Raw genomic sequence first — 26,797 nt, 5'->3', positions numbered from 1 at the left:
GCTGCAGATATACAGCCACACCCATCATTTTCACAATGGCGGAATCACGGATGGATAATATCACTAGAGCGCTACAAGATCTCACTCTTACTGGAGTCATCCCACTTGATGAAGAACTGGGACGAGGCGCTTATGGGAAGGTGTTCAAGGTCAAATATTGTAGTATGATTTGCGCCGCTAAAGAGATCCACTCGCTACTCGTGGAGGCAGCAAACCCGGAGGAGAAGCGAAAGATAAAGGATAGCTTCCTTCGCGAGTGTTATCACTGCAGTTCTCTTCGTCATCCTAACATCGTCCGTTTCATAGGAGTTTTCTATCCGGAAAGAGATTCGCTTCTTCCAGTGATGTTAATGGAATTGATGGATGATAGCTTAACCAACTACGTGAAGCAGCCGAACATCGGTATGAAGAGGAAAGCCTCCATTCTGTACGACGTATCCCTCGGTCTCAGCTACCTTCATGGTTACAGTCCACCCATTATCCACCGTGACCTCTCTCCCAATAACATCCTAATGTCACGTGACTCTGTCGCGAAAATAAGTGATCTGGGTGTAGCTAAAGTGGTTCAAGCTGACAGCAAAGCTACAAAGAGTATGCTCACCAAGGCTCCAGGTACGGTGGACTTCATGCCACCAGAGGCGCTGAAAGATAATCCGGTATATGGGACCAGTTTGGATATATTCTCCTATGGTGGTATAGTTCTCCATGTGGTTAACCAGGAGTGGCCCACACCAACAAGCTCAACAGAATACAATGCCTGGACAGGACGAGTGACCGGGTTTAATGAGGTACAACGTCGACAGAAGTACCTTGATAAGATGACAGGAGAGGCTGAAGTATTGAAGCTACTGGTGAAAACTTGTTTGCACAATGACCCAACCAAACGTCCAGTAATAGCAGCAGTGTTCAAGATGCTACAACCACTAAAGGTGTGTGTGTGTGTGTGTGTGTGTGTGTGTGTGTGTGTGTGTGTGTGTGTGTGTGTGTGTGTGTGTGTGTGTGTGTGTGTGTGTGTGTGTGTGTGTGTGTGTGTGTGTGTGTGTGTGTGTGTGTGTGTGTGTGTGTGTGTGTGTGTGTGTAACCTTGGTTACTAGTCCTGATTTGCCTGTGCTGTGCTGACTCCTAGCACCTGAGTAGTGCACAGGTGTCCATGTGCTGGTTCACTGGGTTGGCATGACTGTACATGTGCTAGCACAGTAGCTGAAGCTTTTGCTTTGCGTGCATGCGTGCGTGCATAACGATTTACCTGCATTGAAGCTAGCACACAGGTGTTGCACTTGCAGTGCTGATATACAGGGCAGGTGTGATCATGTTGGCAGTAACCAAAGGCTATGCTTTTGTGTGTCTGCACATGAGCACACGAGAGTAGTATGAGTATGTGAGACCCAGTCTACTTAACTGTAAATGGATATGTGGTGAAACTGGGAAGAAAACACTGTCTATATTTCACATAACAGAAGACGTTTAGAAGGTATTTCAGGAACCACACCAAACCCATGAGATATGCAGCTTCCTATAGGGTACTATAGCTCTAAGAATTTGTACCTGAGTAGTGGTGTAGTCATCAGTAAATGTTGCTGTGTCAAATGCTTTGCTTTCAGTTTTGCTTTAGTGTGTAAACTATATACTTGCAAAAAAAGCCATTTATTATTTTAATCAATAGGTATTTCGTTGTGCAATAATACATAATATTATTAGTATGTAATTACCTTTAATTCATGAAATGTTCGTAATTTTTCAATTACGTTGTTATGCACTGCTAAGGAAGTGCTTGTTAAACAAACTGCTTTTTACAACACAGAAGTATCTTCTAAACTGTTTAATAGTTTGACTATCATGTTTGTTCCCACAAATTCTGTCAACAAAACCTCAAAGCTGCTCTTCATTTTTGTTCGTGTATGTAGGGAATACGCCTCCTTTCAACAACTTGAGGGGATAGGCTATTCCTGGTAGTCTACGAGACCTGCACCATTGCTTTTCAGTTAACAAACTACCAAGCAAATATACAGTGCATTTTTCATGTAAATAAAAGAAAGTCTTTGCCTTGCTCAAACCATAGATAATAGAGTACTTCAAAGAGTACTTACTTAGAGAGTCCTTTATGTTCTCTATTATCTATGCTCAAACTGTGGGCAGAAAAGCAAACTCTGATCCTGTGTCGATAGAATTGTTGCCATTACTGATGCAGCATTGCCACACTGAACATCAATAGTACCATTAAAAATTGGGTGGCCCTATTATCATCAGACTGCTCCATTACCCGGGAACCTATCCGCTGTACTAATGAATGTGCGCATGATCCCCAAGCACCCAGGGTCTCAACACAGAGAAGGGAGAAGTAAAAAGAAGTAGTTAAAGAAGAATACTTTCCTTATCTTAGCTGACTCTGCAGAGTTAGCCAGCTGGCTGGCACCACTTGCAAAAGTAGACAAATTAAATGGGGCAAGGATGTCTGAACAAGTAAAGTCCCAGAGCAAGGGTAAGCCCCGCCACCAAGAAATCAATGACATGCCATCCTGCCTCTTACCATCATCACGACACACACCGACAGGCTCCAAAACAGCAGGTACACTTCCAGACACAAGAGCACGATGAATAGTTTCCAGTGTTGGGAGTAACGTGTTACTTATGTAACACGTTACATAATATTATTACTTTTGTGGTAACTAAGTAATATAATGAAATACGTTATAAAAACAGGTAATATAACTCAAGCTACTTTACTTACAAATGTAACGTGTTACCTAAGTAATATAGTTACCGTAACGAGTCTAATATTACGTAATATTATTACTACAAGTAACGAAGTTACTAATCTTGTTAGTCCACTGAGTAACGTCTAGCCACAACGAAGTAATGAAGCCTACTGAATGAAGCTTATTCACCAGCTTCTTACTTATAGCCAAGATTTGCACATTGTCCAACAACGCAATCATGTCACGTGATAAAGTGGTAGTTTCACACGTGACAGTTTAAGGCTGTGGACACAAAGTAATATAATATGTAATATTATTATAGTTACTTTATTTTATGGGTAGTATGTAACTGTAACTAAATAGTTCAGTTGCATGTAATATGTAACTAGTTACCTTAAAAAGTAACTTTCCCAACACTAATAGTTTCATTTACTGTAGTATGCCGAGGAATATGGCCTCCACTATGCCTGCAAGACAAAACCAAAAACATCAACTTTACTACCACAAACACATGTGTGTTCAACAACGATGGGAACACTAAGATGTAGAACTGTAAACGAGACACCAAGATGTAGACAGGTTTTTCAGTTGACCTGTAAACAAGACACCAAGACATAGACCTGCAAACAAGATACCTGTAGACCTGGACACCTCTAATCCTGTAGAAAACACTGTAGACCTGTACATTAGACACCAAGACATAGACGAGTTTTTCAGTTGTTAAACACCTATAAAACCAGAAGGGAAGGTAAGGTAATTCACAAAGTCTGAGGAGAGTCGCTACACCTGTATTTCAGATCACCAAAAGAAACCACCCCACAGAGCAAGTTTACCTGTGCGGAAGTTTAATGCAGACTTTATTTTGTAGTCTCACATAGCCAGACCTCTTTTTCTCGGCACGGTGCTTATCCATTGGAATTATAAGTGCCGTGCGAGACTTCATTGATTGACTTCATTGCTCAACTTTAAGCTGACATTGAAAACTTTTTTGAATGGTCAAAGTCCTGGCTATTGAATATTAATAACAGCGATGTAAATGTATGACAATTGGAGTATAGAGCGTCTCACCACACAGTTACCTACCTAATGGTGAGTCCCTTTGTATCGCTACTGCTTGTATAATCGTATGGTCAAAAATCCATCTTCTGATGTCCAGGTACAAACAGCTTAGCAATTTAGTTCGATCCAGAACAAGACAGGACACTGAGTCTCATGTTTCCTCTCTCTCTAGCCAATATTCTGACTCTCCTAAACCATTTTGGAGGTGGCTTAACACTTCCAAGGGTGGTAGATCTCCTATACCTACTTTACTACATAATAATTCCAAGGTGACTGAGGATTCTCAGAAGGCTGAGGCATTTAATACTTACTTTAGTTCAGTGTTCACAGTGGATGATGGCTCTGATGTTTCAAAGTTAAAAGAATCCTTATCCATTCACCCATCAATCATAAATTCTATAAAATTTACTACTGAAGACGTATAGGAGGAATTTACTAATTTACACTGTGACAAAGCCTGTGGCCCAGATCTGCTGCCATCGCAATTACAAAGCACAAAAATGTACTGATGTATTAGTATCAGCTCTGAGGTTTTCAGTGTGCAAACCAAAAGTGGTGTAACAGTGTCATAACATAATATACATTCTGTTCGTAGTCCAAGCAGAAAAGCAGGTGCTTTAAGCTAAGCTTCAACATGTTTAATAGCTGACAAGCACTAGTAGGCTGGTGTACAAACCTCAAAAGTTGGCTTGAGATAAAGCTTGAGGCCTGCTGCCATCGTACGGCTGTTCTCCAGCAATAAAATTGTCTGATTTGTGGAACATTATTTTGAGCAGTGAAAATGGTAAATATAGACTGCAACACATCAAAGCAAAGTGATTGGCAATCTAGCAAGACTTGTGGCACTATTAAGAAGGTAAAAGTGTTTTGTGGGTGCATTGTCAAAGGGTTATCTCCTTAAGACTAATGCCTAAGCAAACTAAACCAGAAAAGCAGTAACTGATTGCTGATCTCCTTGTGTGCATGGGAGTATAATAACAGGGCTCCCGATAGCTGGTGTACAAACATCAAAGCTGGCTTGAGATGCCACATTAAAAATTACTGCCTTTGTAAGGCTGTTCTCCAGCAATAAAATAACAGAAATTATCTGATTGTGAAACATTATTTCAAGCAGTGAAAACAAGCTGTCTTACACACATTGAAAAATGACATGGTTATTCTAGTAGCTCCTGGAGACTCTTTTAGTAAAAGTGAAGTACACAGGATGATCCCAGGCTGAGCAGCTCAGCATTTGCTAGGTATTGAATCAATCTATATGAACAGGTTGGCTACCCTTAAAATGTCTGGCCTAGGACTGAACACCATCGATGATGCAGCTGGTGGTGGCAAGGGACCTGCACAAGGCAAGACCAGAAACTACTGCATGTCCACAATCTACAGCCTCATGATCCTGCTAGACCAATCACAGTTAAATTAAAGGGGTACACTACCTGCCTGGCATTTCTAGGAATCAAGAAAGACATGGAGTGAAAAAAAAAGGAAGTAGAGAGCTTTGCTTCACAGGAAAATAAATACTCTATACTGCATAAGGTTGGCTTGGCACCCACTCCAAACCCTTAAAGAGGCTAAGCATATCAGCAATGGCAGATGCTTATGTGGCACTTTTGTGGAATAGTGGGGCAGTATATTTATCACTGTTGTGGAATTGGGCATGTTTAAGCCTAACTTGCAGATGTGTCAGGCTCACGTACATGCAGCCTACCAATGCCCACATTGGTTCCAGCTTCATTGGACCTCCCACAAAAGTCGCCTGTCCATTGCAGTGAATAAGCTTATTTTAGTGGTTATGGCAGGGTTAGGGTCTGTGAAGGTGATACAATTGCTACATGGTTGTAGTAATAAATGTTTCCTTCACTGTCATTCTGCACTGACTCACAGAGGGTAGAACTACTTGTACACAGGTAAATTTGTGTTTTTATTTATAGCTGTCAACAGTTCTGGGAAGAGATATGCAATGGCACTGTGTGTGTGTGTGTGTGTGTGTGTGTGTGTGTGTGTGTGTGTGTGTGTGTGTGTGTGTGTGTGTGTGTGTGTGTGTTGTGTGTGTGTGTGTGTGTGTGTGTGTGTGTGTGTGTGTGTGTGTGTGTGTGTGAATACATTGCATCCTGTTTACGTTAGTTTTGACATTAGAGCACAGTCAATATAAATGCAATTGTCCAATTGCTTTGGTGGGTGAATGGACTGGGATCATGGGATATTTGGTGGCATGTAATTGCTAGTTTTCTGGAAGACGTTTGTATGGGTAAGTTGGCATACCACCAAATATATCGTGCAGCCAGAGCCTTATCATAGATGTTGGGGTACACATTTACCATGACCCAATCTTGGAGAGTCGCATGATCTCACGTGGCGAATTAAGGGTCAGGTCTTAAGGCTACAGTGCTCCAGCCCATTCTCCAAATCTTGATGTCTTATTGTGTATGGTCATTGGTACACACTGGTATACAGAGTACACCTGGGAAAGTTAATTGACTCTTTAACACAGAGTACATAATTATATCTTTGTAATATATGCAAATTGCTATGTTTAAAATTAAATGTAATTCATCAAATATTTTGTAATTCATTAATTACATTACCATGCATTACAATGCAAGTGTAATTCAAACAAAGCACTTTATAAGTCTCAAGAAGTATCTTCTCAACTATGTTATACCGTATAGAGGGAAACTTTGGCGGGGGTAAACTTTGACGAATAGCAAGCTAAATCGCATTTGGCAAAATAAACTTTGGTGAATTCAAGCTCAATCTGTAGCTATGAAGATGCTAATCTCAGCAAAGGCAGGGGCGGTGGAGCAAGCCAAAGAGTGAAGGGGCCAGGCCAGCTGTAAGTTGAAGACAAAAAAAAAAAAAAAAGGTCACAGCCTGCTGACAATAGCTGCTCTCCACCAATTATATCTCCTTATTTATAACTACACATACATAGCTAAGTAACTTGCTACACTGCTTCTCTGAATACTGTGACTGCTCTATTAGAGTATCCAGATCCCGACTGTTCTATTAGAGTATCTCAATCTTTTCTTGCAAACAGTGTCCCGTAAAAGTGGGGGGCATGGCCCCCCGTTTCCACTGCCTATGGGCAGGGGTGTATGCAGGAATTTCAAAAAGGGGTTTCCACTACAGCTAAGGGCTGTATTATTATTGAGTGTTTTTGCCTGACTGCTTTATTAGAATATCTAGATCTTTTCACAATAATTATCATTTAGAACAATACCACAGGTGTTCCTTTTGTGTGACAAACTACCACATTACTTACCATATAGCAGGCTTTTATTGTGAAGAAGTTAATCTTGTGTTTAGGGCACTTCGCAACATTAGAATTCACAACATACTTCATCGTGCAGTTTTGTTTGTGCTGGCGATTTTAGAACCTGTAAACTGTTTTTTCTGGAACATTTGACAACAAAGTAGGTGTTCATGTACACAACAGTCTGCTCATTATTTTATAACAGCTTGATTGGTTACTTTTCCCCCTACACAACACATGTTTCTTCACTTAACACTGTTGAGCAACAGCCGCTCTGCCACCCTGTTTTCTGGTGAACATCAAGTGCCTGCATAAATTCATCATGTAAAATTGCTTATTTTTCCACAATTCAAGCACTCATACAATCATTTTGGATGTGGTTTTAGATAATGGGCTTACTCCAGAAGCATGCTATAAAGTAGCCATTTTGATGAACAATAAATAGCAAGCATGCATGTAACTAAATTTTCTGTGTCACAAAATCTCCTGATGAACTCCTTGTGCCATGAGGTAATTATTCTACGTGCTTGGCAACACGCTGCATACTCCTGTTCCTCACATCAGGAGCAGGTTGTGTTTTCTGGACACATGAGGAAAAGTATATATTACTCTCGGAGTCTCTCCAGATTTACTGTCACATGCAGTATTTGACTATGCATAAGAACACCTTATTTTACAAATTGCAACTGGCTGAACAAAAACTGGTCCTTTTTGCACATTCCTCAAATTGCTTCTCTTGGAGTGTAGCGCCAGACAGTTGGAACAGTATTTGTACAGCAGCAATACAGTAAATAAATTACAGGCGCTTTAATAATCGATTACAACTCACAACTGAAACAAGCTATATACAAAGACTGAACATAGCTAAATCTGTTCACCATAAACTGGTGAATCCATCAAGATATTGTGCCTTCCCTGTACTCCTCCGTGTAGACGAAGAAGGCTATTCCTATAAAGAAATGGGAATATGTAGTAAACTTTTTCTACTGCGTTATAAATAAGTGTTCATAACTCACGTTCCTTTTGCTGTACAAACATGAACTTATTCTCCATGAACAGGCAAATCCATTGATGTATAGTTTTTATGGATTTGAGCTTTGCTCCACTAGCACTGTGTACCGAAGCAATTAAAATGTGCATAAATTATTAATGTGACACATGTTTTTTTATTTCAATACGTTTTACGGCAAAATAGAATTTTGCAAAAATGAATGGATTTTGCTCAGCCGGTCATACTTTAATTGTGGTCAAGTTTGTGTGGATAAGAACATCACTTCAGCTCGTATTATGTCTGCTGACCTTATTGTCTCATAATTTCTTTTTAAGTAGACTGCTTTTGAATCTATCTGTTAAGCTTTTGAGCAATCTTCAAAATTCCATATTTTGCTCAGTAGCCACAGCTATGCTTGCAGATAATTGTATATTGACTGCTCTATGAATAGTATCTGTAATGCACCCTTGAATGTTCTATTAGGATATTTCATCATGAGGTGACTGTTCTATTAGAGTATTAAGAAACTGTCAATCTGCTATCTACAAGTATAAGAAAAAATTAGGAATTTTAAATTAGAGTAGGGACAGTCTATAGTGCTGCAATAAAAAGTACTGAAACAAGCTGGATCAGAATAGTACATAATGTCCAAATACTGTAAAACAATAAGAAGTGAATATCCCCACTGTGCTACACTCAATGCACAGTAGGGATATTGTTTACAGTATTTGGACAATATGCACTACTCCGATCCAGCTTGTTTCAGTACTTTTTATTGCAGCACTATACACTGTCCCTACTCTAATTTAAAATTCCTAATTTTTTCTTGTACTTGTTTGTGAAGATTTTTTGCAAGCTAATGACCACTAAATAGCCTGCTTTTCACAAAACCAGTTACGATATTTTAAAAGAGTTAATTACAGCACTATTATACTCATACAATAACAACTGATCAGTGGGCATGGCTTTGCAGACAATAATGGGACATGGATTCGTGCATACCTACAGACTGATGAATGCGCATGGCTACCATATGTCTACAGACAGTAATTTACATAAGTGGGCGTGGCTCACAAAAGAAGCAGGGCTACGCTATGACGTGTAGTAACACATCCACATTTAATTTAGCACATGTCTACAGACAGTAATTTATATAAGTGGGCGTGGCTCACGAAAGAAACAGGGCTATGCTATGACGTGTAGTAACACGTCCACATTAAATTTAGCATGTAGGATCAGACCCGAATAATCTGTAAAGCGGGACCTGGATGACCCAACTCGGTTTAACATTGTTACTAAATAAACTACATTTATTGACTTACACATTGCTATATAGTTCACCGTGAGTTGCTCTCTATATCAACAGCGAGTCATGTAAGCGTGTGTTCAAATAGTTTGGTGCAATTGGCGACCATGTGTATTCGAATAGTTTGATGCAATATACACTGGTAGATGGAAGCCGTACTGTAGTCTATTAACACTCAGCGGTAGAACCTTGACTGATGTGGCCATGGTAAAGTAGGATAAAAGGTAAGATAATAGCGCAAGCATTGTATGTTTATCAATATACCAAAAGTTTTTCTTAAGCGAGCTATAGAAACGTTTCTGCGAAAGAATTAGGCCTGTAGCTGTAGCCAGTTTTCCACTACGCTTGACTGAAGGCATCAGGCAGGCAGGCAGGCAGGCAGGCAGGCAGGCAGGCAGGCAGGCAGGCAGGCAGGCAGGCAGGCAGGCAGGCAGGCAGGCAGGCAGGCAGGCAGGCAGGCAGGCAGGCAGGCAGGCAGGCAGGCAGGCAGGCAGGCAGGCAGGCAGGCAGGCAGGCAGGCAGGCAGGCAGGCAGGCAGGCAGGCAGGCAGGCAGGCAGGCAGGCAGGCAGGCAGGCAGGCAGGCAGGCAGGCAGGCAGGCAGGCAGGCAGGCAGGCAGGCAGGCAGGCAGGCAGGCAGGCAGGCAGGCAGGCAGGCAGGCAGGCAGGCAGGCAGGCAGGCAGGCAGGCAGGCAGGCAGGCAGGCAGGCAGGCAGGCAGGCAGGCAGGCAGGCAGGCAGGCAGGCAGGCAGGCAGGCAGGCAGGCAGGCAGGCAGTCAGGCAGGCAGGCAGGCAGGCAGGCAGGCAGGCAGGCAGTAGAAAATTCTGTTGAATAATTTTAAAAACAATTCTGTAGCAACTTGACGGAAACGTTTCAGGTCGATCTGAAGACAGTTTTGGCTTGGTTTTACCCAACCAATACTGTCATGTTGTGAGGAAAAATTGCAGCAGGTTTTTGGGTTATATCACGGATCGCCCCCACACCTTCGATGTCCCTACTATACAGTACTGTCGTACTGTACAATACTGGAGTATTCTGATCTGTTTCATGCAAAAGTATCCTGTGGTACCTAATACACAAAACTTGGTCAATTGTTATGCTCAGTACTTTTGCCTACCTATTATGCCTCTGGTATGACAGGCACACTGAGGCTTACTTTCAATCAACTTATCACCCAAACCATAGCATCTATGTAAGACAGGTGTGTATACAAGATCAACATTTATGTGTATTTTCATGGAGTCAACTTCATACCTTCAGGCTGAACACTCATTGCCATTTCCTTATTTAATAGGATGACCATAGCTAGGACACCTTTTGTTTCACACTGTGAATAACTGCTAGAAATTATGACTGTACTTGATGTTTATTTGATACCCAGCAAACAAACAAGTTCTGTTGCTATGAATACTCTCCACCAGTGGCAACTAAGTGAGACCATGCAAGCAATTAGCTATACAAGACTGGCTATAGATAATACAACAATTGATTACAATGTGAGAACTACCTGTAGAATGAGACAAGTGAGTAAAACCACAACTGCCACTGCTACATACATAATACAGAGTTTTGGCAAATGTTTTCTGAGTTACCACAGACCGATGGTACTTAACCAAGAGTTCATAATATATATACTGAGGAGAGTATCCTACTCTCATATACCCCTGTAAAAAGGCGTGTCGTGAAGTTATGACGTAAAACTTCTGAGTTCACCCGTTTTTCTTTGTATAATTAAATAATATCATTTATTAAACATGGTATTGATTGAATGCGTGCCTAACGACATTGCTAGCAACCAAATTAACTCTAGCTCTAAGCATTTTTTTCACTAAACTACAATTGTTCCTTCATGGGTTAAGACCGCTTCGTAGGTGTTTCTTGCTAGGGCATTCGTGAATACAGATATACTGAGCATCACGAGTGTGAAATAGTGCTAATGATTCTTGCACTTTTACAGCTGCTCGTACGTCACAAACCACAACATCTTGTCGTTACATCATAACTTCATGGTACGCCCTTCTACAGCAGTATATGAAAGTAAGACACTCTCCTTAGTATATATATATATATATATATGTAATAGTTATACCATGGGCAAGAGTGCTTTGCCTGATATATACGCACAAGCCCAAGGGCGAGTGCGTATATACAGGCAAAGCACGAGTACCCATGGTATAACTAATATGTTCTACTTTAGCATGTAGACTCACCTAATTGGCAAAATCTTTAGTTGCTATACCTTTCTCTTATATAGGGAACCAAGTAAGCTGTGATTGTGGGATTGAATTTTGTCAAACAAACTGTGATTGTGGGATTCAATTTTAATACATCAAACAGTAGTTTGATTTTATTATTGCTAATATAGCAATTTTAAGAGACTAGTGTTAATTATGTTACTTTAATTGCTACATTTACAAAAGTAAAAAACAAACTACTGTTGATGTATTAAAATTGAATCCCACAATCACAGGTTGTTTGGCAGAATTCAATCCTACAATCACAGCTTGCTTGATTCCCTATATAAGAGAAGAGGATAACAGTAAAACACTGATGTTTTCTGGATATAGTGTGCACACCTATTAGGTATGCAATGTCTCAAGTTAATGAGATATATGCACTGGTGGCAGTGCATATATCTCGTTAAGGCAGTGTGTAACGAGATATACGCACTGCCTTAATGAGATATATGCACTGGTAGCAGTGCGTATATCTCGTTAACATTTTGAGTCAGTGCGATATGTGATATATATGCACTGGCTTTCCTTTGATCTGAGGTGTGAAAGTGGTACATATATATATATTATGAACTCTTGACCTAACAGTCACACTCTTCACTGTGTAGCATGGACAGGTTTGAACATGACTAGCTTCTATGCTTGCACAGTTTGCCAGTGTAGGCAAGTAGAATAGAAGGCAAAGTACCTGACTAAATAGTGTGACTGTTCTATTAGAATATCTGACTGTTTTATTAGAGCACATTGTGTCTCAAATATTTTACAGTACACTAAATGAAGTAAGACACTTGGATACTGTGCTTATTATAAGCTATTTAAAGTAGCAGGATCAAGTGTTTCCTGGACACATGAGGAAAAGTGTGTGCTGTATAGCGGGAAGGTTTGGTGGGAATAAAGTTTGGCAAATCGATGAGCCAATTGACACTGCTTCACTATTTAATTTCATTTCTTGAGCCGCGTATCAGCATTCTTCATCATAGTGACGCCACTGCGTGGAGTCACACACTGTGAGAATGAGCAGACATAGCTTTGTTGTACAGACAATGTGATCCATGGATTCCATATATACAAGGTGATCGTTCTTGGTAAAGAGTTGGTCACTGAGAGAGCTAGAAAGAAATGGACAAGACCCGCTAGCAGTAGCTGTAGTGAAATCCCTCCATGGAGAAATACAGCAGACACTTGCAGCGCTGACCTTTTCATCAAGCTTTTCATTTACCGCAGCAATGGTGGGCGATGGTAGCTATCACCTTACATAATGGTCCATTGGGATCTGAAGCACCTCAGTCGTATCAGTAGAGAGCGTGCTTTGCTCTCTACTATCTATGGTCGTATAGGCTGTGCCTTCTGTGCAAACCCTCCAGTGCCCAACTGGTAGACTTGATAATAATAATCCAGTAGGTTAGATTCTCTTGATGGAGTTGACTGCTTGGTTTTCTTAACAACTCGAAAATACTTCAAGATTCCCAAGATGCGTGTTTATTCCAATTCACGTGATATTAAAAGTGGACAAGTAGGAAAGTTTGTTAGTTTGGCGAATAGCTGGTCATTCGCCAAAATTGCCAAACTTTATCCCCGCCAAACTTTCCCACTATACGGTATTACCCTTGCTCCAGATAACTGTCACAGTATTTGACTAAGACATCTTTTCTTACAAATTTAATTGTGGCCATATAGATTACTTCACAAAAAATTTATGTGAACAAGAGGAACATCATTTTTGCTCTTATCATGTCTACTGACCTTATTGTCTCATTTTGTGGCTAAGGTGTTAAGTAGACCTATTACATTTTTGAATCTGTTTGTTAAGCTACTGAATAATGCTCCAAAATTCCTTATTCTGCTCAGTTGTGCTTTATTATGCCCCACAGCTATGCTTGGAGATAATTGTATCCTGACTGCTCTGTTAGAGTATCTATATGCACCGATGAACATTGTATTAGGATATTGTGACTGTTTTATTAGAGTATTTCACAAGAAAATCTATTGTTAGAATATTTCAATCTTTTACTGAGGCAGCTGACTCAGTTGCCTCAATGGTAGTTACACCATTGACTTAATCATTCTACAAAAATATTATATTGCGAGCCAAACAAAAAGGTTTGTTTACATTTATTTTATCTTTAGCTATCAGACACCAAATACTCTAATAGAACAGTCAGATAATACATAGCTTGTGGACAAACAAAATAAACAGTTACATAGCTGTAACTAGGATCTCTGAAGGAGTGTTCTACTTTGACATTGTAGGTGATCACAGCAACAGAGGTGTAGGAGCACTCCACCAGATGCTGACAGTAAAACCAAATCTCGATTAGGCCAGGCAAAGTAGATTGCTATTTTCTTATCAGCCACTTCCTCAATTTTGATGCGGTTATTTTTCATAATCAATTTTTGAAGAAAACACCCAAAATCACAACAGTAACAGGCTATTTGTCAATACAAGGATTATCAGAGGCCTTCTTGAAGCTTATGTTTACAATTTACCACCACAGGTGGAATACCACTTTCCTTGGCTGAAAGTGACGGCTAGTTCACTTTAACTTCAAAATGCTAGCACATGTGATCAATTATAGTAGTAATGAATTTAGAGGCAGCAGGATGGAAGGTGATGTGGGCGAGTGATGAGAAATAATGAGTCAACATTGCCTGACTTTACCAAACCCTCAATTATCTAAACAGTGTAACTATAAGAGTATAATTATAAGACTATAAGAGTGCACAAACTATAAGAGTGTTTGCTCTACTAGAGTAGTGTATGTTCTAGTTGAGTGGAACTCTGCACATTACATAAATGAAAGGGCTTCAGTTATCCGAACTCTGAACACTTTTATGCCTCACATTGAATGTACACACTGATGACTCCAATGAACTAGCATGTGTGTACTAGTTGCTAGCTAGTATTATTGGCAGTTCTTAGTTACCTGACTATTGACAATAATATTGTCAGAGTCTCCTGCAATTCTGAACAACATCACAGTGTTTCCTCTTCCTTTTGTTCTCTCTCCACCATCTATTAATACCAATTATTTTATCATTGCATAAGTATAGCAACAACGATGATTTTGACCTGGAGATTTAAGCAATGGGACCCCAAAAAGCCGACATCTTCACGGTCCTTTGCCAAGGACATTGTACAACACCTTGGTATTGTAACCCTCTATCCAGGTAGAGTCAACGTTGTTGGACCCTCACATTCACACACTGTAGATATTACTATATTAATTTGCAATAAATTTATGCTGAAGTAATCAACATAGTTATCCATTCACAGTTTAAATGCTTCGCAGCAATAATACATGCGCTCAACTTAAAATCAGCTGACAGTAGCTTTCAGTGCCCTAGGCCCCTCCCTTTTCTGCAAATGAGCATGCTGTCATCTGCCAAACACTTTTTAAACATTAACAAACTAAAGTAGTGATGCACCAATTTTGCTGGCAAAATTTTTGGAAAAATACATTGGTAAAAGCAAAGAGCAAAATGCTGGAAAAATAGGTGGAAAATTGGAAAAATGGGTACCAGGGAATGGCAATTTAGCACATTTTGTATGAAAAGGATTGAGATACTCTAACAGAACAGTCATGCATTGTATCAGGACAACGTGTGCTCATAGGAAATGGTGACTAAAAATGGAGATACTCTAATAGAGCAGTCACACATGCTTGTAAGCTTGAGATACTGCAATTAATTTTTACTGATGCTCAGCAAAATAGAAAAATTCGAGTAAATAAGCAAAATAGGTAAGAAATAAAAGAATTGCTGGAAAGAAAAACAGGTGGGAAAAAAAAGCAAAATAGGCTCATCCCTAACTAAAAGGGTGTTTGTTTAAACTCCTCTAGTCATGGCCCTCAGTTACTATGAACAAGTGAACACAGCCAGTTTAGTTGTAGCTCCACAGAATACTACTAGTATTACTAATAGTACTGGAAGACCAGGATTTTAAAATCACAACAATCAAGTTCTTGCACATCAATAGCTAGCAAGGACAACATTATGATCCCAGGACTGTTAGCACTAACAAAAGATTAATGTTAAATCATTGACAGTCAGGTTCAATTCTCAAAACACTCTAATAGAACAGTCAGATCATGGCTGTTACACACATACTCCATGTACTGTGAATATTTAACATAAAGTTAAGTAAACAGTGTAGGCACTTAGCTTTTGTATTGCATCCATACAAGTGCTACACAATTCTCAGTTTACAATAGTCCCTATACCATGAATCACTAATCATACCATCAACCATAGTCTGCTCCTGTATACTAGTAGTGACATATCATTGTCGTGACAACAATCTGAAAGCAGACAATGTTGTAATGACATTTTTCATATTGAACACATCCAACACAAAATAGTATAAGATTATTGGCTTGTAATGAGTGTATATAGATGTGATCACAAGTGTTTGCCCATAGTGTACATAGTCAAGTATATCAAGTACAGTGAATTATTGTAAACTTGTTGTTTATAGTATACATGAACACATTTTAAAACTGTTGTGTGAGCTGTCATGATCACTGTAATGTATTTCTGGTATGACTTTTAATACTGTTACAGTGATTCTACAGTAAAGATATCCAGTGTTGAATTTAATCATGCAGTTAAAAGTCACATTAAAAACAGCAAGATTACAAATATCTTGTGTGTATTAGTGTACTTCTGCACATGTGTATGGCATGTGTGGACATACAGCTACGTGTGTGTGTGTGTGTGTGTGTGTGTGTGTGTGTGTGTGTGTGTGTGTGTGTGTGTGTGTGTGTGTGTGTGTGTGTGTGTGTGTGTGTGTGTGTGTGTGTGTGTGTGTGTGTGTGTGTGTGTGTGTGTGTGTGTGTGTGGTACAAATCACACACGTGTTATGTGACATTACTACTTACAAATCATGTAAGAAATGTGGTATTGCTGTGACAACAAATGAGTCTGGTTGTCATGGTAATACATGCAATAACCCACTATAACTTGTCTTCAGTAACTTTAGACTACAAACACCTAAAGTGCAAAAAAAAATTTACAGGTAATACATGTACACTTGATGTAACAAGTAACCAATCAAATGATAGTATAACACATGTTGCAAAGCCATAGTAACCTATCACTGATATAAGTGTCACATTTCGTAATTACAGTGAAACCTCACTTAGCAGCCACCTCTTTAATAAGACCACCTCATTATAGTGGCCACCTCTAGTAGGTCCCAAACATAGCTAAGCAGTACTTTATGACCTCATTAATAAGGCCACCTCGTTATTAAGGCCAAATTTTTTGGTCCCAGAGCTGGCCCTATTAATGAGGTTTCACTGTACTAGCATGTTGGTAGATTTTGCTGAAATCCACAAAATCATACTGCTAACTAATTACAGTAAATTACATGTGTTACTTATTCATCTGATTATGGGGTACAATATATCCTATTGTTGAGATAACTGTTATTACTGAGGGAATACCATGATCATGTGATCCTGTGTTCATGTCTTCCTTGTAGGAATCACCTCCTTTACTGCTGGCACTTCAAACTGGTTGTTATGAGATCACATGGGAGAAGTGTGCAGACCTGCCCTCTCCCATGTACCACATATCAGCAGTCCTACATGACAAGAAGGTATACATCATGGCTGGTGATGCTCCAGATGATGATACATATTATCATGTCTACTGCTACAACATCACCACTGACCAGTGGAAACAGTTACCTCCCCCTGGTCACTACTATGGCGTACTACAAATACTTGATGGGAAATTAACTGTTATTGGTGGACAGGATAATGTTACTAAGAAGATTACTAACAAAGTTACCACCTACATTAACAATAGGTGGACCGACCACTTCCCCAACTTGTTAAGAGCCAGGAGTAAACCAGGAGTAGTGAGTCACTCAGAGTATGTCATTGTAGCAGGTGGAGGTAAAGGGGGCAGTGATGATATTGAGATACTGAACACTACACAACCATATCAGTGGGTAATTACTAACATTCTTCTACCAGAGCCAATGTGGGCCATTTTCCCCACCATCAGTGACAACAAGATCATCATTGTGGGGTACAGTTCAGACCTCAGGTACAATGGAGTATACCAACTACCAGTGGATATCATCACATCATCCACCACTACCAGTAACCAGCCGGTTCAATGGATGGAGTTACCCAGTGCCCCTCACTATGAGACTATAACAATACCAAACTCTCACCCACCAGTAATCATGGGTGGTAATGATCTCCAGGATGTTCTTACCTCTGATGTTGCCATGTTGGATGAATCTACTAACAAGTGGAATACAGTATCATCATTGTCCAGCCCCAGGTTCAATGTTGCTGTAGTCCCCATTGATTCTGACACCATCCTTGTCCTTGGAGGTTGTACTGGTGGAGAAGATGTTGCAGGAGCTAAAGCACATTCCATCACTACAGTAGAGAAGGGAAGAGCTACCCTCACACAAAGAACAGCTGCTATTAATATTCCTACAGAAGACACTCAGTGTAGTATCCAGTAAGACTATAACTAATAACTGTTTACATTGTTGTATGATGCTATAGTATTAACTCTTGGTATTATTAATTGTTATTATCTTAAAATATCCAACTAGGACCAATGACTATTACAATACATACAATGGATGATATAGTGGAGTGGCTGGGACAATTAAGAGTTGACATGATTAATTATATAAAATGGTGGTATTCACTGATAACAGTGTAGTAAAGAGTAACTTGCACATAAACTTCTTTAAGAAATCAAGTGGGTGTGGCTGGTGTAATTTGCTAGTTAGGAGGTGTGGCTGCTGACTCACCTACACATCTTCACAATTGACATCCACTGGTAGCACCTGCTACATCAGTGACAGGTTCTGTGACAACTCAGCCAACTCACTACATCTCTGTAATGATGGACATTACAACATGTCACAACAACACAATCACACACCAGAGGAGGGTACAACAAGACTTTATGGCATAACACTGCAATCTGCCACACAGTAGCACACATACATATCTAAACACACATTAACACTTTAACATATAGCTGCAAATTTTCGAGGAACGAAATTTTCACAAAACTGTAAGATACAATTTTCACATTTTATAATTCATAAGTCTGTCGGAGTGGGGAAGCACCCTGTACAGGCTTGTGCCTTTTATGTGACCCCTGTCATTGACAAAAATTGATAATAAATAAATAAGTCTAGAAACTGTTTGTGCACATTTTACGTTAAAGTAATAGCTATTACATAGCCTCAAACATTTTCATAAAGCTACGTATATTACTCAGAAACTTCATAAAAGTTTCACCCCTCTAAAATTTCTGGCTATATAGTAGTAGCAGTATTGTCAGGATAGATCTCCATGGTGATGGAACTCATGAACACACATATACAAAGCAAAGAAGAATTTCGTTTGATCAGATATGTAACACTGATCCATCCACTACTCACACTTTGTAGGAGTGATATACGAACCAGTGCCAAACAGGACTCTACCATATTATAGACACCTGATCATGAAGTTTGAACTCCACATGGACTTTCTTTGTCCATCATGTGAGACAGTTGTTACTTCTGCAAGTTGCCACATGTGCGCACACACAGCACACACACACTACACACATGCGCACACACACTACACACGCACACACTACACAGATACGCACGCGTGCACACACACCTGCAGAAGCATCACCATCTTTTGCTTTGATATGACTTTAAAACTTGTCAATTTTTGAAGTCAGGCACAGTGTACTCCGGGTAGATCACCAGCCACCTCACTACTACTGGATCCTTTCATCTGTTCATCATCCTCACCTTACATTCAGTAACATTTTGTTACATACCTCTATCCATCCCATATCTAGTGCTACTTCAAACCAAACTGATGAGCACTACAATGGTTACCTTCAAATTAATCGATATGCACTAACATTGTTCACACCCAGCAGACAATCTTCATCAAGATGACAGGACTCATTGATCAACTTCAGGTAGCAGATCACACCCTCAGTTCAATGTCAACATCATCATCCTCACTACCTGTACAGTCAACATGATAGCAACAGGACAATTTGTGAATACTGTTATGACAACATTGAGACCTCTGTAACACAACATAAAATACTTATACAATGAGCTTCAATTCAGGCCTTGAAATATATACTCAGTGACTGTTTCTAAGGGTTTCCAGGTGTATGCAACAGCTATAGCTAGGGGTGTAGTTCTAGGATTTGCAGCTCCAGCATGCAAAGCATGCTCTAACTAGTGGGACCTGGAGACATGTCTCTACGGGAAACAATTGAAAATTTACTCCTCTGAAATTGAATTTGGTAACAATTTTGATTGAATAAACATTATGAATCACTCTATATTGTAAGAAATTACTCATGCAAACTAGCCACAAATTTTCAAGGAAAGTTTCCAAAAACAACACATGTTACCAGCAACCAGGGTTCTGGGGCACAGTCTCCAGCCACTAAGAGACCTTAAATATTTCAATTGCCAAAAACTCAACAGATTGCTATATAAATTAACATGATAGTTAATCATATTATTATTTTGTATAGCCCCTGGAACACAGCTATGATTGTATAGATAGTGGGACTATACACACATACAGACATGAATCATGCATGAAATCAACAAGAGCATTATTTTGAGTTTCTAACTGCAATGGAGTGTGCTATCAAGGATGTACCCAAGTGCATGATATAAATGCAGGAGATATAACTGTTCCCATAACTACAGACTGTAGCAGTGTATTAAATCCCATCACCTGTATTAACAATACTACATTGTCATACAAATATTCTCAATGAAAAAGCCTGAAATTCATTACATATATAGTTCCTTTTCACTACTTGACTGGCTGCTCTATTAGAGTCTAGGTGACTGCTCTATTAGAGTACTTTGATCTTGAAAGTGTGGGAGAGGCCGTAATCCAGCTAGCCTACCCTGATGATTGAGTGTACTAAGTGACACAGCGAAAAATTAACAATAGTTTCACACTGCAGCAGCTCCACCCTTATAGGGTGGGGCTGCATTGGCATTTACCATGTCACCATACATAGCTACTGATCAGTGTTTAGCTGCTACTAGTGCTAGCCTGTGAACTATGTAGCATCACCCACCCACCTGCCTACAAACTGATTTTGGGTTAACGCATGTCTCAGAGGGGGTTTCAGTCAAAACCATTACAACCCCCTGTACCCATCACTGATAGTTTGTAGCTGTACCATGCAGATTAGCACTATATAGTCTCACAATAGATTGAATTGCATGCTCCATAAGTATTATACTGGCACAATATTGGGCAGGGACATCAGAGTAAAACAGAAAGTGGTACTGAAGGCTCAATCCTAATGCTGCTGTAGGCAGCTAGTCTAGGGGGGCACGGGCATGCTCCTCCAGGAAAACTTTTCTTCAGGCAAGTGTAACTCGATAATGGCTAAGGCTATGGGCTTGATGTTTTCACTGTTCAATGTCGCTTCATCCCGAGACATGCCTTTTGGCATACCACAGTACATACAATGCATGTATCATGGACTTAACTTTGTCATATTTTGAGATACTATCTGGACATAATTTTGAGCTGTAATACTGTGTGCAAGGTGCCCTGACAAGTGTTCAATGTTCCCTGACAAGTGTTCAATGTTAGGTATAAAACCAGACACTGACATCTCTGTAATACAGTATAACTCTTAAACCTTGCTATTTGAGTTTATTAATAAAGTAATAAAATGTAGGAATGGTTCAAAGTAGATATACAAAGCCAAAGATGAGTACAATGTGGCTCTGGCCTCACTGGTTGTATATATACTCTGATATTGGGAATAATATGGTATGGATGGATATCAACATTATGCTAGGATCGTGTTATTGTAAGGAAACAGCATTCCATTTATACTCCAAATAGAGCAGTTAAAGTTCTAACAAAAGCAGTCAGGCTCCATTTATCAGAACAACTGTTGTGTCACTTTTGTCAACCTCTAGTAACAATGGTGTTTGAATAACTATGGATCTACTGTAAATAACAAGTGACCCTAACATCACTATAGCATGTACAATTGTAATCATCAAGTTAACAACAACTACACTACCCAAACCAGTGGTAGATCCAGGAGGTTCCAAGTTCCATGGAATCCTCTATTCAGTGATCACATACTGCATTATGACTAGTTACACTACCACATTTCAGAGTGGAACTCTATTCTTGGATCAGCCACCTCAAACTCATACATCACACTACACAGTAACAACACTATTAGTTACTATAATCACTTGTCAATGTTAAACCCCATCTACTGCAGGTTGGATAGAAGATGGAAATCTGTAAAGGATTTCTAACCTGAAGGCATCTCCAGAATAGGTACACTTTAGTAAACAGGTAATTTGTAAACTTACCAATTCTTGTCAGTGGTAAGTGCTATAGGAAGGATTTAAAACGTGAACTTTTAAGAAAGTAGCCAAATAAATTTTCTAAAGCTCTAGAGAAGTATAAGTAACCAATTATCATCAGCCACCTATTATTACCATAAAACTTTAACAATAAAATCAGTTGCATTTACAGTAAATGATTTTTGGCTAGGAGTAAAACTAGGCGATTTTCCTGGGGTAAACAAAGCTGCCTCAGAAATGAATTGTAGTGTGTGCCAGAAATCCTGGACACTAACCGTACTGAGTGAAACTGAGGAAAGTTGAACTTTTGAAATTGTAAATGAAAAAAACTACAGTTGGATATGGCAGGAACAGAAAGATTTTTCAGTTTTTGTTTTATACAGCTGGCAGAGAAAACCACAAAATATAAAGGCCCATGCCACAAGACAGAATATTAACTGGTTGGTACTCTTGGCCGGTTTATGGAGAGACACCCAATACTTGTACTTCACAAAGGAGACCCAATAACTAATGTCCAAATGGACACAAAGATACAATGGTTGAATACCTTCTTACAACTACATTTCGTTATTAAGAATGATCTGTTAGACAATTACACTACAATGTTGATTAGAGAGAGATACCTTTTGACCATTGTTTCCCCAAGGTTGTTACAAGTGTCATGTAGGTTAGAAAAGGTACAGTTGAGCATTGGGTAACAAATTACAAGTTATAGCCATTTCCTGTGTGAGTGCTGCAGCTGAAGCTATTCCCCTAATTGTGATTTTTGTGCTACGAAGATGACTGGACTATAAGGGAAGTACCACCAGGTACAAGGCATGGACAATTGGACTAAGTGACACAGAGTGGCAGAGTAAACGTAAGCAAAATTGATCGGTCATTTTGTCAGGCAAAGCCCAAATGCCCTGTGTTACAGCTAATATGTAACACTGATCAGGCTGATAGCCTGTACAGGGCAATCGATCACCCAAGCCAATATGAGTGCAGCCACTGGATACATTATATGTAATCAGTGCCCAGTTGTAGCCCGGCTACATTTTGTATGTAGTCTGGCTAGCTGATATTTGAAATCCGTGTGATGTACTCTTCTGCATACATTTGATTATACTATCTATATGACGACAAATGGTTGCTTACGCTACTAGCTAATTTCTACCCAAGGAGTAGTCACTATAATAGTCTTGCAGCTAAAACATTTGCGATTGCGATCAAAATTGAATCCGGCAGACTATCAAGAGGTTTACTGAATCAAGTTCTAAAAAAGGGTGATCAAGCACCTTAGAAAGCCATAATATTTATGCATAAACACACACCTCTTGCATACAAACCGCCGCTGGTGCAGATTTTGGTGGTAGTAGCAAAATAATATTCAAATGAGAGCTTTGAAGATTGAGGTGGAGAAAGGTTCCATGTGAACAGCAGTTGGACATGGGTTAGAAGAGATAAGAGATACACCACTCTAATAGAACACACACAACTGTGTTAAAACACTCTTGACGTCACACATAGCACCATCACTACAATACATTTACATGTATACCTCGACCTATACTGCGGATATACCCGTTTAAAGTACTGTGTTTCCACCATCCTTCAGTCTTCTTAGTCTGCAGCTGTCTGCACGAATGTGTACGCGGCTGTACGCACCCGCGTGCGAGGAATGGTATATCCACCTTGATCATTCCTCATCTCTCATCTTTTAGCTTTTAGTAGCTTATACATGTCAGTGACTGCACGGCACGTGCTGCTCGACTGCGCATTAACGATCTTGTATTCCAAATTATTCGTGCAGACAGCTGCAGACTAAGAAGACTGAAGGATGGTGGAAACACAGTACTTTAAACGGGTATATCCGCAGTATAGATCGAGGTATACATGTAAATGTATTGTAGTGACGGTGCTATGTGTGACGTCATGAGTGTTTTAATGACCCAAGTGTCTATGTGTATAATAACTTGCTGCTACGTACATCAGTGCAACGATTATTTCACCACTGAGCGGAATGTTGTTGTGACGAAGATAATGCCACAATATAACAAAGGTCAGTGTGCATTGATTAGAACACAGCAAATAAATGCCATTGCTGTTGTTTATAGAGAACTGAACACAGGTAGTACTGCATGACAACATGTCTGTCAAGACAACGTTTGAACAAATTTTAGCTACAGGAAAATGAATAGATGTGAGTAATAGCAAGAGTTCATAATATAGAGAGGGAGGGAGGAACTCTTGGTAATAGTAAATCAGTGTCACTGACCAAGGGGTAGTCACTTCCATACTGCCAATTGATGTGCTCGTGACCGGGATCAAAAAGTTTGATCGGCAAAACATTGCCTTGATCACTTGATTTCATCTTTCCAAGAGCCTTGATTCTTGATTGTCAACCATAAAAGCTTAGTAAATTCTCATGTTGCTCAAAGTTAGCTTTCCAAAGGTGCTTGATCGCCACTTTTGCAGATGCCTTGATCACTTGATTCACTGCAAAAATACCTCTTGATCACTTGATTAAATCTTGATCCCGGTTGCAAGTGCATTAATTGGTGGTATGGAGGTGACTACCCCTTGCTGACAGCTAAATAGTGTTTCCCATACACCATGTGTTCAATCACACAAAGGTTGTCTTAGTCTCAAGTCAGTTTTTTAAATGAATACCTGGTGTCAAATTTGAAGCAACTATATACATACCCAACCGTCCTTGTCTCAATACAGTGGAAACTAACAAATTCTCTGAATTATGGGGAAAAACCTCCACAAGGCCACGCAAACTTTATTATTCCCTACCTGTATTGCAGTTTTCCTTACTGCCTCAAGGATTTTCGGTACCACTGGTGGCTGAGTGCAGCCATTCATCATCTGTAACTACAGCTAAAGTAGTCAAGAAAATTGCAATCCAAATCAAGTGAGCTATCTATTTCAGCTTCTAGTTAACAAAACATGAAATAAAAAGTAGGAGTTTAGGTTGCTCAACATTTACCAGTAAGACTTGTTACAACCTGTTGTGGGTTACTAGTCCTGCCCGAGAAGGATTTGTCTATACTACACTACTAGAACTGAGTGGTACAATGAGACATCTCTGCCTGGAGTGATGTACATTTTACAAAATCCATACAAACACAAACTCGCGACTTAAGAGGAGTGATATCTTTGGCCTCCTGTAATATGAACACTGGAGTAGAGTACGCACAGCGTAGGCCTGAACTGAATGGGATAGGGATACAGCTTTGAGTGAGCCAAAGTCAAACGGAGTGGTCGAGGCTATGAGCGAGCCAAGGGACTGGAGTTACTGTACGTAAATCAACTTCCAAGTGAGTAGGCCATGATGGAATTTATAGTTCACACTTGGTCAGTAAAGCAGATGGATAACAGTTTTTAACTGCGGGTGTTTGCAGGCCGGCCTTTAGTCTAGCTTTATTGCCCTGAATCACATGATCAGCTGGCAACTGCATGTGTATTCAACTGATCAATCACATGGACGTCACATATGTACACTTGCTGTTTGTTTTATTTTTTTTTTACAACGTGTGTGTGTCAATGTCAGAAAGATCATACAAAACTTGAATGTGCAATAATATTATTAGTGTTACAATTGGTGAGCTAAATGGATCACAGACATACACACTAGAGTGTATTTTGATTCTACAGCAGTACATGTGTGGTAAAGTACAAACAATACAATATTCGAAGGGCAGGCACAATATTATATCAATCATTCAGCTCTACCTGCACGAAGGGCAGGTACCGCAGCTAGTACTGTACATTAGGGATCAATGTTTGACATTGCTTTGTCCTGAGATGTGCCTTTTCAACAACTATAGTAGTTACAATGCATGTATTGTGGAGTTTCCTTTGTCCTCCTTTGTGTCCCATTTCTTCACCACCACTATAGGTGTTGAGTTGTGGGTAGCTCATTGTGGCTTCTACAGTATCACAAGAATCGTCTGTAATTTTTGTAATGAGTGGATTCATTGCAGAGGCACTTTTCGTGCTATTCTTCAAAATGTGTTGTCAAGGCTGTACCTAGGCTAGCATGGCCAGGCCTTATCGGTTATCACTTGTTAATATTACTAAAGTACTAGTCAGACTACACAAGGTTGTACCACAAGAACAGAAAATTGGTATAAGTGATTTGGAAAACATGAAACACTTTGTGTGTCCACATTTAAATCATCAACACTTTACAGCAGCTATATGATGCTATTATAAAAATGGCTTATAGGCTGTCACTGAGTAATATTATAAAGGAGCTTGAAGGGGTTGATATGTTGAAGATGACTTTGTACTGTTATAAATGTTTAGTGTAGAGTATATATTATTGTGTTACATCTACCATGATACAACTTGTAGGTTAGTGATGAGGAGATCCTCCAATCAGAAACCTTACTAGTATGTTGAAGACAATACTCTAGTTTACTGCAGGTAACAACACCATATAGTCTTGTGAGCCAACTGGTGTTTAGTGTGGGTGTGGTAAATACCATGTGTGTTTTCTACTGGTTGAACACAGTGAATTATAGCCTCCTTCCGGTTTCGATAGTGGTATACGTGTTATCATGTGCGGAGAACATTAAAGGGCCTGAGGTGTGGCATTAAGTCAATTCTAAGCTGCGTTTTCTCAAGTACAGGCTACCTCCCACCCACCCACCCTGCGATATCTTAGCAGTTGCTGTGATGGTGGTGAAGAATCCTTAACCACTGCAGGTCGTGATGAGATGGAAAGGAGGATTTAGAACATTTTTCACATACATTTACGTTTCTTTTGTTTTGATTTCCTGTGGTTCGTATCCGGGGTGGTATGCACTTGGCTGACAGGCAAAAAATAAATAAAAAGGAAAGCCAATTGGGTTTTTCCCTTAGATCTGTTTGGGCACAGCAGGTCTAGAATAGTGCACC

The 26,797-nt window shown here is 39.7% G+C and overlaps 2 protein-coding genes and 1 pseudogene across 2 annotated transcripts in view; all 3 read left to right on the top strand.

The window, feature by feature from the left end:
- The window catches only part of LOC136239229 (WD repeat-containing protein 7-like), a 62,198-nt pseudogene that overhangs the window by 4,962 nt on the left and 30,439 nt on the right, over positions 1-26,797 (top strand).
- Positions 1-26,797, top strand: part of LOC136239482 (uncharacterized) — an 80,660-nt gene that overhangs the window by 24,039 nt on the left and 29,824 nt on the right. The window lies entirely within an intron of this gene.
- Positions 36-18,106, top strand: LOC136239470 (uncharacterized). The gene is made up of 2 exons (XM_066030204.1): positions 36-929; positions 17,015-18,106. The coding sequence occupies exons 1-2, from the start codon at positions 36-38 to the stop codon at positions 18,017-18,019; spliced, it is 1,899 nt and encodes a 632-aa protein (XP_065886276.1). The 3' UTR covers positions 18,020-18,106.

The sequence above is a fragment of the Dysidea avara genome, chromosome 11 (genome assembly GCF_963678975.1).
Source record: "Dysidea avara chromosome 11, odDysAvar1.4, whole genome shotgun sequence".
NCBI lineage: Eukaryota > Metazoa > Porifera > Demospongiae > Dictyoceratida > Dysideidae > Dysidea > Dysidea avara.
The sequence above is the reverse complement of the archived record's forward strand: the minus strand, read 5'-3'. Positions and strand labels throughout refer to the sequence as shown.

What these genes read in the sequence shown, in the direction of transcription:
- LOC136239470 (XM_066030204.1), top strand. Translation starts at nt 36, where the DNA reads ATGGCGGAATCACGGATGGATAATATCACTAGAGCGCTACAAGATCTC. An exon ending in AGATGCTACAACCACTAAAG is followed by an intron (nt 930 to 17,014) that starts GTGTGTGTGTGT and finishes TCTTCCTTGTAG; the next exon opens with GAATCACCTCCTTTACTGCT.